This window comes from Manihot esculenta, chromosome 6, assembly GCF_001659605.2.
Source record: "Manihot esculenta cultivar AM560-2 chromosome 6, M.esculenta_v8, whole genome shotgun sequence".
NCBI lineage: Eukaryota > Viridiplantae > Streptophyta > Magnoliopsida > Malpighiales > Euphorbiaceae > Manihot > Manihot esculenta.
In genome coordinates this window covers 24,196,943-24,210,223 of record NC_035166.2, presented here as the reverse complement: position 1 = coordinate 24,210,223, position 13,281 = coordinate 24,196,943, and the positions used below count along the sequence as shown (strand labels likewise).

The 13,281-nt window shown below is 35.9% G+C and overlaps 2 protein-coding genes across 6 annotated transcripts; both read right to left on the bottom strand.

Moving 5' to 3' along the window:
• Positions 1-2,950: 2,950 nt before the first annotated feature.
• LOC110616907 (plant intracellular Ras-group-related LRR protein 9) lies at positions 2,951-5,802 on the bottom strand. The gene is made up of 3 exons (XM_021759431.2): positions 4,795-5,802; positions 3,884-4,050; positions 2,951-3,809 (listed from the first exon to the last, which is right to left on the bottom strand). The coding sequence occupies exons 1-3, from the start codon at positions 5,536-5,538 to the stop codon at positions 3,179-3,181; spliced, it is 1,542 nt and encodes a 513-aa protein (XP_021615123.1). The 5' UTR covers positions 5,539-5,802; the 3' UTR covers positions 2,951-3,178.
• Positions 5,803-6,123: 321 nt separating this feature from the next.
• LOC110616906 (C2 and GRAM domain-containing protein At5g50170) lies at positions 6,124-12,684 on the bottom strand. 5 transcript variants are annotated; one of them, XM_021759429.2, is made up of 10 exons: positions 11,916-12,038; positions 11,252-11,366; positions 9,826-11,034; positions 9,534-9,716; positions 9,169-9,452; positions 8,854-8,970; positions 7,941-8,203; positions 7,692-7,869; positions 6,758-7,027; positions 6,124-6,669 (listed from the first exon to the last, which is right to left on the bottom strand). In XM_021759429.2, exons 2-10 carry the CDS (start codon positions 11,319-11,321, stop codon positions 6,418-6,420), a joined length of 2,826 nt encoding a protein of 941 aa, XP_021615121.1. In that variant the 5' UTR covers positions 11,322-11,366; positions 11,916-12,038; the 3' UTR covers positions 6,124-6,417. The 5 variants fall into 5 exon arrangements, with proteins under 5 accessions (XP_021615121.1, XP_043813375.1, XP_021615117.1 ...); XM_043957440.1 differs by having other exon boundaries at positions 11,252-11,580; positions 11,916-12,020; XM_021759425.2 differs by lacking the exon at positions 11,252-11,366 and having other exon boundaries at positions 11,916-12,683.
• Positions 12,685-13,281: the final 597 nt, after the last annotated feature.

Sequence of the window (13,281 nt, the reverse complement as noted above, 5' to 3'; positions counted from 1 at the left end):
AGTCCGTCCGTGATGTGCTTTGTTTGTGATGTGATGCATTTCATGATAGCATGTTTTAAATGTTTTCTTGTTCTGCTCACTGGGCTCTAGTAGCTCACCCCTCTCCCTAACCCCATGTTTTCAGAGCCATAGAGAAGGTAGAGGAACAGCAAGGGTAAAGTCTAAGTGTAATAGTATAGAGTAGTGGACATGATGTGATGAAATGTATAAAGAGATAATGTAAAGTCATGTAATGTATATTGAGTTAGTATTGTGCTTGGCCCTAGAATATGTTTAAATCCCTTTGTATATGATCATTATGTAATGTTTTATAATGTATTATGATGAGATCCAAGCTTGATATACGATGATGACCCATCTAGAGCATTTGATGAGAGCTCTAGTATGGGGTTTGATGTTTACAAGTTAGTGCATGCACAGGTCAAGCTTGATGAATGATAAAATTCAAAATTTTTATAGAAATGTATGATCATGTCTGGGATTTATCAGGTACACAGAGTTCACAGTAGGCTTGCTACGGGTTCCGGCGACCTTTAGTCGATCTGAATCCTAGCGCCGGTAGCGGTCCGGTTTCCAGGCTGTTACAATGAGCAACTAAATTCTTTTATTAAAGGACCTAATGTAGTTTGGATTATTGATTCTCTTTAATTTATTCGAGTTTATTTTATTCACTAATCTATTATTCAACTCTTTGAAATTAATATTTTAAGTATCTACGAGATATTTAAATGATTTTATCTTGAAGGGACTTTTAAGGAGGGAATTAGAATTGAATATACAGGAATATTAATTGAATTACAAATGAAAATTTGACTCGTGAAGTCTTACACAAAATAATCACAGTATTTGTAAAATTAATTAGGAAATTATCATATCATTGGGAGATATGTGATAATTTTTTATTAATTAATTTGGTCTTACTCAGGAGAGATGAGATGGTCAATTACCTTTGGATTATTAACTAAATGAATAAATTGATTCATATTAATGTGAAATCAAGTACTCTAATACTTAATTCATTCTGAGTCAGATCAAGCTTTGAGTTAATGATATTTCTCTCCTTTTCAAAAAAAAAAAAAAAATTAATTGTTTCACGAATTCTGTTTAATTTTATTTTATTTCAAGATTATAATCATCTTTCACAGTTAGTAGTATAAATAATAATTAGATTTATAAATATTTTGGTACTTAATTTTCATTTCATATGGATATGATACTTCATTTCCTCATTATTTACAATTTGTGGATATAATATAGTGTATAACCTGTCAATTTTTCGGTGCCGTTGTTAGAAACAGGCAATATTAATGTCAGAATAGTAAATTTATTATTAGTTTAGACATTTTATTTTTTCATTTTCTTTAATTATAAATGTGTTATTTATAAGTCAAAACAAGTTAAAGTTAAAGAATGAAATAGTCATTTTGGAGAGAAAAAATCATTTTGGAGTGTGTTTTTGTCTCAGTCCCGTGTTTTGACCTTCTGCTTATGGATTACAAGTCTCAAAAGAATATAAATAGATTATAATCGAGAGATTCAAAAACTTTTTACTTACTTTTGAATACATTTATATGGCAAAATTGGTGAAAAACTTAAGAAGGAAGATTTGAAAAATCTAGTACAGAAATTCATATATTTAGAGTTTTTTTTTTCTTTTTTCTTTTATTTTTTTCATCTGTTGTTGATAATTATTTTAAGATGATTTTTTTATAATTTCTCAATAGAGTTTATTGTTGAATTTTTGAATATGAGCAACTAAATTCTTTTATTAGGGGATTTGATATGTTTTGGATTATTATTTTTTTTTAATTTATTTGATTTTATTTTCTTTATGATCTATTATTCAAACGTTGAGATTAATATTTTTGAATACTTACAGAATATTTGAATGATTTTATCATAAGATTAATACCGAAAGATAATATTTTAGAACTGAATTAAAATTAAATATCACAAAATATTAATTGGATTGAAAATAAAGAGTTACCTACGGAGTCTTATACAAAATAATTACAAACATTAACTAAGAAAATTATCATATTATTAAAAAATTATCAAATTATTAAAAAATAAGTGATAATATTTAATTAATTAATTTGATCTTGAGGGTCAATTATCTTAAAAATATTTGCTCTAAACTTAGATAATTAAAATTAATTGTTAACTAAATGAATTAATTAAATCTGTTCCAAGTGAAATCAAAGTATTAAAATATCATAGTTGTTATTTTACCTGGTTAGTGTTTAATTTTTACGATTAATAGTCCAAATAATAATTAAATTTATAAATATTTTGATACGTTATTTTGAGTTCTTGTGAATATAATATTTTACCCTCACTTTATTACTTGATACGATATTTTAATCATCAATACTCTATTCTCTTTTTATTACTTTGAGATTTATTACTTGAGATGATTCCATTATACTCTGATTCTATTCCATACAAATTATTTGTTTAAAACTATTCCATACAAATTATTTGTTTAAAACGATTCTAACTATTGTAAATACGATACTTTACTCTCTCCTTTTTATTATTTGAGACAGATATTTTACTCTCTTGTTACTTGAAACAATATTCTACTCTATTACTTGAGACATTCCTTGAGGCATTTCTCTCTATATAAATTATTTCCTTGAGGCATTTCTCTCTATATAAATTATTTATTACGTGAGACGATTACTCTCCATACAAATTATTTGAAATTCTATACGTGTGTATTACTTGAAACGATTCCTCTCCGTACAAATTATTTGAAATTCTATACACTTGCGGATACAGCATATCAATTTGCTATTAAAGTCTCAGACCAGAAGGTTTTGCCAAATTGGATCTTCCGTTTCTTCAAACACAGATTCTTCCATTTGGAAATCTAAAAATGGAATTGTAATCAAGCAGCTAAATAACATTGCAAACCAGTTGAAACTACACCTGGTTCAGACAATTATACCAGAAAAAAACAATAAAGATAATGATAATAAAGAATTAAAATACAGCGGCGTACACATATTCATTTTTACACGACTTGCATTTACAGGAACGAGGAATGGTGCCAAAAACAAAATTTGTTAGATTTTCATTTTCTTTCCTAGCAACATGAAAAGCAGAAGCCATTTTAGCATGTGTACAACGTCGTGAGAGGAAGGGGACGGCCAAATATCATAGGCCCATGAAGTTACAGCTGCTGATCAAGGTAAGCGTCCTTCGGAGATCTTGGACTTAAATATCCTGAAACACCTGCAGCATAATTCTTCAACCAAGATGTGCTTCGTGTCAACCACCCAGTCTCTGCTTGTTCTTGTACTTCAAGCATGCTTTTCCTTTCTTCCTCTATCAGTATGTCAAGCCACCTCTTAGCCATGAAAATCTTGACAGCTTCAGTCCCTTCCTTCACTAATTCTGATGGCGGGATGATAAGAGGATTTTGTTCCAAGTTCAATGTGGTCAAGTTATCTAGCCGCCCAAATGTATCAGGCAAAACTTGAATCTGGTTATTGCTGAGGTCAAGTTCCTTTAGGTTTGTCAAATCACCAAATGTGTCAGGAAGTTCTGTCAGGTCACTGAAATTATTGCTCAAGTTGAGGATCTCAAGATTCGTCAATCTCCCAATTGAAAGTGGAAGGCCCTGAAGCTCATTGAAGTGAGCATCAAGATGCTGCAGAGATCTCATCTCACCGACAGAAGTGGGAAGAGAACGAATCTTGTTCAACTGGATTGACAACCTCTTAAGATTCACCAACTCATATCCAATATTAGTAGGCAAGTATGTAAGACCGTTGAAACTCACATCCAACTCCACCAGTGACCTAAACCATTGAAAATGAATAGTCAACAAAAATAGTACCAGTCATAGAGTGATTCTGTAACAAATTACACATACCTGCAATGAGAAATAGAGTCAGGTAAAGACAATAGCTTATTGCTGGAGGCGTCTAGAATTTTCAAGTTAAGTAGCAAACCAATGGAATCTGGCAATGCTTCCAAGAGATTTGAAGCAAGATTGAGCTCCTCGAGATTTTCTAACCCAGCTATTGAGTCAGGAATGAACTGTTGTCACACAAGTTACAGACATAAGTACAAAGTAAAAAAGTCAACACAATGCATACCCATTAGCAAGTAGTTTAATAGATATTTGAGACATTATGGGCAATAAAGCCATGGAGAAGCAAGGAAAGGAAATGAAACATGCAAACAAAGCAAATAAAATCAAACTTTTTAAATTCTTGTGACCAATAGGATTCTGATTGTACCAATGAATACAATGCAAAATTTTTCCTCAAAGAAATGCACTATGCACACGCACAAAACGCATTACAACCAATCAAACAAAATAAACTTTCAATACTACTATTTACAACCATATAAAGGCATAAGCACGGCTGAGAATCTGTGCTTTACCTATGTAAAAAGATCATGAAAGAACAGACAAGCCTTAAGAAACACAGATGAATTGCAATGCAACATCCTATCCAGGTTAGATAAATAATTCCACAGTTTATCCACCAGTATAATTTCACAAGAGCCTGGAGTTCACATCCTAGGGAATCCGCAACTCTATTAATTAAAAATCCCATCACAGTTATATCACATACATAACCAAAGCAAAAGCTCCGAAGCTAAAGGCCTAGAATGCAACAACTAAAACCATGACCCAGAAATCTCAATCAACTAATCATTTGTAATCCGAATCCGTATCCACTTACTAAAACGTTAGTAGAAAATTGCATGTCCCTTCTATCTACATCAAGTCAACTAAATTTTCTAATAATGGATAAAAGGGAAGAAGCTAACCTCGAGCTGATTATTAGAGAGATTAAGCACTCTCAATCCATGAATCCTTCCGAACGCCTCAGGCAATAACAACAATCCCTTGTTTGACAAATCGACCCTCTCCAAGGTCTTGCCGGACGCCTCTTGAAGTATACCCACGACCTCTTCGTTCAACTGCACGCTCACTTCCTCCTCTTTCAGCTCGTCATCCGCCTCTCCCATCTCCGCCTTCTCATAGATCTTCACCAACCTCTGCTCCGCCGCCTTCAACAGCTTCTGGTAAGACTCGTGCATCTCATCCAATTGCAATATCGTTTGGTACAAATTCTTCTCTTTCTCGGCTGTTTGCCGACACTGCTGTTCCTTGTCCGCCAAGTGCGCGCGCCATTCAAGCCTGTCGACTTCGGCCGGCCGGGAAGAGAGGACAATTTCTTCAAGCTGTTTGGAGAGGTTGGACTCGATTTCAGAGAGTTTGAGTCTGGAAGTATCGACGGTCTCGTGGTCAGGGCGAGGCCCGAGGGTTTGAAGCACCGACCGGGTCTGGGCCACGTCGGAGATGGCCCGGGTCATGGAAGCTATGACTTTTGGGTCGGTTAAGTGGGGTAATTGGGAGACAATGGGTGCTTGACTAGAAGAAGGATCGGACGAAGCACGCGGCGGCGGCTGCTCGATGTCCAAGGTAGTGTCGGCAGACTTGGGTCTGAAAGAGGGAAGACGGCCCATGACATAAGAGAGGATTGGGAAGGAGTTGGGATTCGGATCCATAATGGTAACCAGGTAGAGGTTTTGGAAGGAAATTTGCAGAAAGAAAGATAAGGAGATCAGTTGCTTTTAGGTTCTGCCCCACTCTCCCACTGTTCTCTATAGAGAGGGAAAACGTGGGGCGGTCGAAACGATGCTCTACTGCGTTTGGTTAAGCTTGTTCTGTTCTGCACCACTCTCCCCCTGTTCTACGTTGAGTGGAAACGTGGGCGACAAAAATGATGCCACTTTTTTTTTATCCAAATTATACTAGGACTACTGCTGATTTAGTTGCTGCGTTTACAGTTTCTTATTTGGATGGGCATGAAGAATACGGCTTTGGGGAAAAAAAAAAAAGCAAAAAGAAAATATGGCCATGGGCTTAGTAGGTATTCAGATTGAAATTAAATTTGGGCCGGTGTCCAGAAATACACTGGTTTTTTTTTTCTTTTGGAAGGCACTTGGTTTCGTTATTAATTTAGTTTTAATTTGATTTTGATCTAATTTAATCAAAATTAATGATTTAAAATCTTAAATTTGGAAACATAAATTTGAGTCTTTAACACACGATTCTCTATTACAAAAATTTAAATTTAAATCTGACCAGTCTCTAACTATATAGTTCATCCATAACTTTCTATAAGACTACCAGGAAGTTAAAACGTTACATCAGAACCTCGCCTACAACATCCTTCCATTCCAACTGCTCTCTGTAAATCAATGTCCTATATTTCATTTTAAATGATTGATGGAATAAGGGAATTTCTCCAATTCCATCTCCACATGCAAATAGAATCAGCAGTGAGCTTACCCTATAAACTACAGAAAACCCGCCTCCGGCAAGCGCAAGGGGGAATTGAGAAAAAAGGAAAATGATCTGTAATGGGTGCAAAATTCCTTCAATCATATCTTCTCTGTTAACACATTTTCAGCCAACTTTTCTGAGATGACACCATCTTGTTGACTAGCAAAAAGCACTTCTCTCTCAAGCAATTCAAATATCTCCTTCAATCTATGTGTGAATTTCTCAGTTATGTTTCGTGTGATCCTCTGCTGGAACTTGGTGCTTTTCAACCAAGTTGTCCCGACATAAACATCACACTTGCATGCAATATGAGCAAGGGCAGATTGCTCAATCTGGTACTTAAAATTGACCTGCAAGGGCAAATGCATCAGCAAAATAACCATACAAATAAATAACCACCCATGGAAATCAACAGGGCAGCAAAATTTCTCCACATACACGGAAGTGATCACCAAATGGTACGTTGTGGAGCACCATGACCTCATTAACAACCCACCCTCGATCATTTTCCATGGCATACTTTTGCTGTGTGCAGCTGACTTCCCCTCCAAAGATTGAAACATGGTGGTTGAATCTGTAAGAGATATGTCGTTCAAAAATGCCAGGCTTCACACATTCCCAAGTGGTAGTTGTATAATTACGACATCCAGATTTTTCCATTATTCTGTGCTCCATCTTTCCTCCAAATATTTCCATGAGTGATTCTACCTGCATCATCACCACAGATTACGCACAAGTATTAATAGCTCATCAGATTAAATATACCCACATGTTATATGGGAACATATAAAACAGAGCTAGGCATCAATAGAGTCCTTCCTAAGACAATGGATTACTGAAGCACCTAGAAATAATGGTCTCTACATTTGGAAAGACTAAAGGTGTGTTGAGGAAGGCCACAACACAACAGGTGGCATTGTCCAGGGCCCAACTCTGATATATATGTACTTAGTCCCGATGGTTATTGTAGAGAATTTTTATCAAGACTGGGTCTACGACGACCTGCAGTTTAAATGCATGGAGTTTATGTGTCCATGTAGACTTGGTCTAGACTGGGTCTACATGGACCACAATGCCAGTGCAAATGCATGGAGTTTCATGTATCATTTTACACTATGGGTCCATGTAAAGTATCAAATATAGTACTAATTTAATATACATGTAGAACCCCAAGTTGACAGCTTACAATGATACTAATGTATATAAGTCTATGGATGTGAATAAACATGATTTGCAAAGCCACAGAACCCATGCTTGATTTGCGTACTCCATGATACTTGTACAAAATTTCTTATAAAAAAGGTTCCACTGGTTCAACCCTGAACGCTTATGAAAAATGGAGAGGATAACGTGAACAGAATTGATTGCATACACTGATAGGCAGTTCGGAAGAATAAATTTTGGACATCTTTGCCTCTTCAACATCGAAAAGGGATCCGGAGTCTGCAAGTATAATGGGAGTTTCTTCTAGATCCTGCTGCTGCTCTTCTGCAATTTGTGCTTTCTGCTCAGGTGTCAGTCTTCTTGTTCTCCACAAGGCAATAATTGTTCTGTTGAACCCAATAAATCACCTAACCCCATGAAAGAAAAGTATTATTCGAAGTCAAAGGAGACACATTACCTGCTGGCTACATTGAATGGCACAAATGACTGAAAATAGAATCTAAGCCTGCCTTCTTCATCTTGAGCCTTCGCCCCATGCCTTGCATCAACACCTCTACCCTTCCGCAGAACTACGACCAGTGTAGGGCTACCCACAGAAGACAGTGATGGGGGAAGCACCTGGATGTCTTCAATATCCTCCCAAAGAAAGAAAAATTTTGTTTTGTGTCCAAATAAATTGGCATAAAAACCCACAATTCTAGCGGACAAAAAGAGCCTTCCCTGCATCAGAAATACATCACAGAATCAAACAAGAGGAGATCATCACATAATGTAAAATCAGATTGTGTTTTGCACATATTCAATTTCTGCTAAAGTGATTATAAGATTACCATTCTTTCCACACCGATACCAAACAAGAGTTCTTCACAAAAAAGAAAGAAAAAAAGATAAAGAACATTTACAATTTTAACAGAAGAGCTCATTGCTATTTCCTGGTACATTAGCAATGCATACTAAGCCTCTGTTTGTTTGCAAAATAACTTGTATTTGGAAAATATTTTTTGCAAAAGTTATTTTAATTTTAATTTAAAAAATAAAATATATTAACAAATTCACATATAGAAGTTTTAATAAGGTTCTTAAAGTTCGGAACATGACTTTATCTTTTTGAAAAGAGTAAGTCATTTTCCTTAGCTTTTTTTAAAGCAGGAAAGTATTTTTTGTTGAGAAAATTTTTTGAGCACCCCAAACATCAGAAAACATGAAAATATGGAATGGAAAATATTTGCCATAAAACAAACAGAGCCTAAGTTGCCAATATTTGCATTTAATTTATGTTAAGCATGATGCACCAACTCAGCTAACATGGTTATTCCAACAATCAGTTTCTTTCTATAAGCATAGATGCTGACACGGAAGCATACTAGCACCTGCAAAGGCATTTTCCTCTTCAAGTGGCAAGTAAAGTCGCTGATAAGAAATTCTTCTGGTGGTAACCCAAACAGTTTCTGGAACGTAGAATTCCTGTGAGGTGATCGTAAATTCAACTGCCACAGTGCCCCAAATTGAATGAGATCAACACTTTGTCATAGAAATTTAAAAGGAAAAACAAATGCAGGTTTCAGTGGCGGGATTCTAACATTCACAAGGTGCAATACAGGAAGAGAGATATAAAAAGGGCCCACTTCTCTGGATAAATGAGTGGATAAATGAGTTGACGCATATGGATAGTAACTAAATTTTACCTTCTTACCAACTTCCTTTTCCATCTTTGTTAAGTACTCTTTAATTGTTTCAACACCTTTGTTGTTGTCTAAAAAGATTCTCAAGTGTAACTTTGACTGAGAAGACTGAGCAAGCTTTCCTTCAAGGGACACCCACATATCTGCCAGTTCAGTAGACGTGCACTTCAAAAAATTGATCTCAGCATGGCCAAGTGAGGTGGCCTGGTCAAATGGACCATCAAAATCAAAAACTTCCAAATCTAGAACTGAAGGTGGCTCTTCCATAGCATCAAACTCGAGTATGTCTGAATTATAATTCCAAAATGGTTTAACCAATAAACAGTGTAAAATATGAATCAAAATATACAAGAAGATAAATGCCTCACCATTCCACTGGGGATTGCTAGTTTGGAGCTTAACAGAGCTTGTTCTTGTTTTACCATTACAAGTGAACACCACATAGGGATCTGAAAACCCTGTTGAGTCCAAGGATGCCAAATTGGTCCCTTCAATTAATGCCACAGTAAGAATCCATCCGTTACCTTGGGCTTTAATTCCATGATCACTACCTGTTGAAAGTTAAATGAGTACTGGATTGGAGTTACACCAGTGAAAAAATTTCAAGTTCCTCTTAGAATTTTGAACTTAGATATAAGCAAAATAATATAAGATGTTGACCTCTTTGAATCCTAGCTTGTATGAAATGTGAAGCCATGTTATATACTCTTTCCAATTGAATGACTAAAACTGCACAAGTGATAAGCTGTCCAAAACTGTCTGGCAAATCAAGTCCACTAAATTCTAAACCTTGGGCTTGGCTTGGTTCGCATAATACAATATGCAGGATGATATAGAAGACCATAAAAATTGAGGAAACAACAGTAAAATTCCAGAAGTACTCGTAAGCCAAATCCCAGTCCGACTGATGTTCTGCTTCCAAAGTTGTCAGCACCTGGTCCTTCTTTAACGAATCTGTCGATTCCACCATCTTAAAATGTTTAGCCAACAAGTCGGAAAACTGATCAAAACTCTCCTTCAATCCCTGTCTTACTCCTCCTTCAATCATACCTTTCATCATGGTACTTTGATGGAAGTCAATGCCCCATGATATTATGAGGTGGGATGATTCTTCTCCTGAAGATAGTTCAAATCCAGGCACTATCTTGTATAACAATTCAACATCGAATGTTCTTCCATATGGAACATCTGGTGTGCTAACATTTACCAAAACAGCAAATTCCCGTCCATCTGCTCTCATATAGGTCTGCTCCTCAGTGGCTTCAACAGCCTTAACTAACTTTGTTGCAGCTCTTGTGTAGGTAACAGTCCGTGCTAGATGAGACATATTACCTGATTTCCAAGACCAGGACTCCTCTTCTACATCTGTTGTACCCTGCAATTCTGCTAAGTCCTTCCTAAACTGAGAACCCGGTGCAAAAAGAAACTTATTGAGATCATACGGGGCTATCTCATAAATCTGATCAAGAAGAATTCCTCCAAGGAGGTTTTCTGGCATTTCTTGTTTGCTGTCACTTGATTTCATTATCTCCATAGCTTCTTCAAAGCTGCAGCTATATGAATGTTCCTCCACACAGTCCTCATAATCAGATGATGCAGTGGCCGAATCTGAAGAATTATCAACTCTTGAGACTTCCTCATTCTTATTGAAAACTCTCTCCAAACAATTTGCAATGGTCTTTATTAGTTTCTTCCCTTCTGCCTTCTTTAGGCATGGAGCTTTGGAGCAATACATACCATGAGAAGACAAAAGTAGACCCTCTTTATCTTTATGTCCCTCATTCTTAGCACTTGAATTTGAAGAAAGAAAATGACTGACAGAAGAGCCATGGGCTTTTCCATTAAGAGATAAAGAGAGGAGGATTTTCCCTGAACACAAAGACCAATATATTATAATTTAGAAGTTTCCATGACTATTTAAGTAGTATGTACCACCCGTAAAGGCTGCGTTCCGCTTATATAAAAAAAAATTTAAAAAAGCAGATTATGAGATTCAAAATACTAATAATGTAGGCCACCAGAACCCATATTTGGCGAGTTCTTTTAAATGAACAAACTGTAAACCTGCACAAGCATGTCATCTGACCTGCAACCGGTATTGTTTGTGTTGAGAAGCAATCATGATCCTCAAACTCGACTAGAAAACAAGTAGTCATTTGAAATTGTTTGGCTTCCCCAAGTTGAGGACAATCAATAAAAGTCTGAAACTTGCAAGGGATCCAATCAAAAGTTGTTATAATATTCCATTTCGTTGCAAATTTAGAGTAAATAAAAAAGGAGGGGGGGGGGGGGGGAATCAGCCGCGAGAAGGGAATCATTAAATTAACAACGCAATTCAATTGGTTGGGAGTTAACTTTGCTCAGAGATAAACAACCGAGTCCCAGTGTAAATAAAGAAAACAGTCACTTGCAATCCTGTGCAAAGGGAAAACACTCCTTCAGTTTTAATGCTATAACAAAGTACTTCTGTCATAAATTAACTCTCAAATTTACAGTTTCCACAAGGGAACTCTCTTGTTATAAAAGATTAAGAATTCATTATTTAGTACATCAGTGGCAGCACTAAAAACCAAAACAGAAAATGCAGTATCATGCAATCAAATGGATTGTTCTATCTAAATTGTCAGTATTCAGTCCATAATATGTCAAAGAGCTAAATCCAAAACTAAAGGAAAACACAAACCCAATTCTATTTCAATTTCAATAAAGAATCTTATGAGCCAGCTATATAAAGAGACAGAGACACTAACCACATTCCATATTGATAAACTTGCCAGTTTGGGGCTTTTCAAGAGGTAACCAAGTGGGAGGCAAGGTTTGATTATGTTCTGCTAAAACCGACCAGACCGGAATGCTTGCCCAACCCACCAAATCTCCAGAGCCACCGAACAACCCAAAATCATCATTATGACTAAAAAGAGTCACAAGCAAGTCTTCATCAGTATTATGGACCCTGAAAGTAAACTCTTCATTCCAAACTGGGTTGGTGTTGTTTTTCAATATTCTAGTCTTGGACTTGTGATTTCCTACTTGTAGCTTAACAAACGAGTCGCTCACAAGCAAGTCCTTCGCCTGCAATACATACACAGAGAGCCTCATCTCTACTAAAATTTCAATACGTATAACTTGTATCAAGAAATAATGAATTGGGGTTTAAAAGTTAAAGACATAGAGGAATATATGGGTGGTAGAGATGGAAGCAAAGATTCGTGTCGTCTTATAAGAAGGAAAAGTGAGAAGGAAGCCATTGAGGAAACGTGGACAAGAGCAAAAGGGGACACGAAGGAGAGAAGAGATGAAATGCGGTAACGTATAACCAAAGATGGAAAGTTTGAAGGTAGAGTCGTAGAGAGAGAAGATGCGGTTGGTTTGCTAATCGGGTCAAGAAACTTCATCATCGTCGTCTTTAATTTTGCCCCTTCGTGACGGTTATATCGGCGTTGGATTTCTCTGTTAGTTTTCGTGAGGCTTGGGCTAGTCTTTTGTAGCTCGCATTTGTTCAAGTGTTATCTTGAGCGTTTGCTCCTATTTTCCCCCCAATAAATAAAGGGCTATCAAAGAAAAAAAAAGATCAATATAAGTCAACAATATATTATTATGTTCATTATATTAAAAATATTTTTAAAATTATATTAAAAAAAAACAAAATTAAGCCTGTTTTATGCATCGGAAAGAATATAAATATCTTCTCTGGGGAGAGGCAAATGGCAATAGTGGCAAGATGTTGTAATAAAAGAGACACGGAAAGGGAAGCCAACCGCCTTTTAGTCGAGTGGAAAGTCATCCCTCTTGATCTTGGGTTTTCTTGGATAAAATGTTTTGTATGAACTTTAAATACTATCAAATATGATAAGAAAAAAAAATAGAATGAAAGTAAAATAAAGAAAAAATAGAATAAATTATTGAAAGGGACTTATTGATCAGATGTTTTGATTCATCGGCTTTTTAAAAATTCGACCTCTTAATAATTTATCGACTTGTTTGATATTTTGATGATCTGCATATATCAATTTGTCTAATATTTTAATGACCTGTCAATCTGTACTGACCTGTTTGATATCTTGACGATCTATCGATCTGTATCAATCTGTTTGACATCTTAACAATCTGTACCGA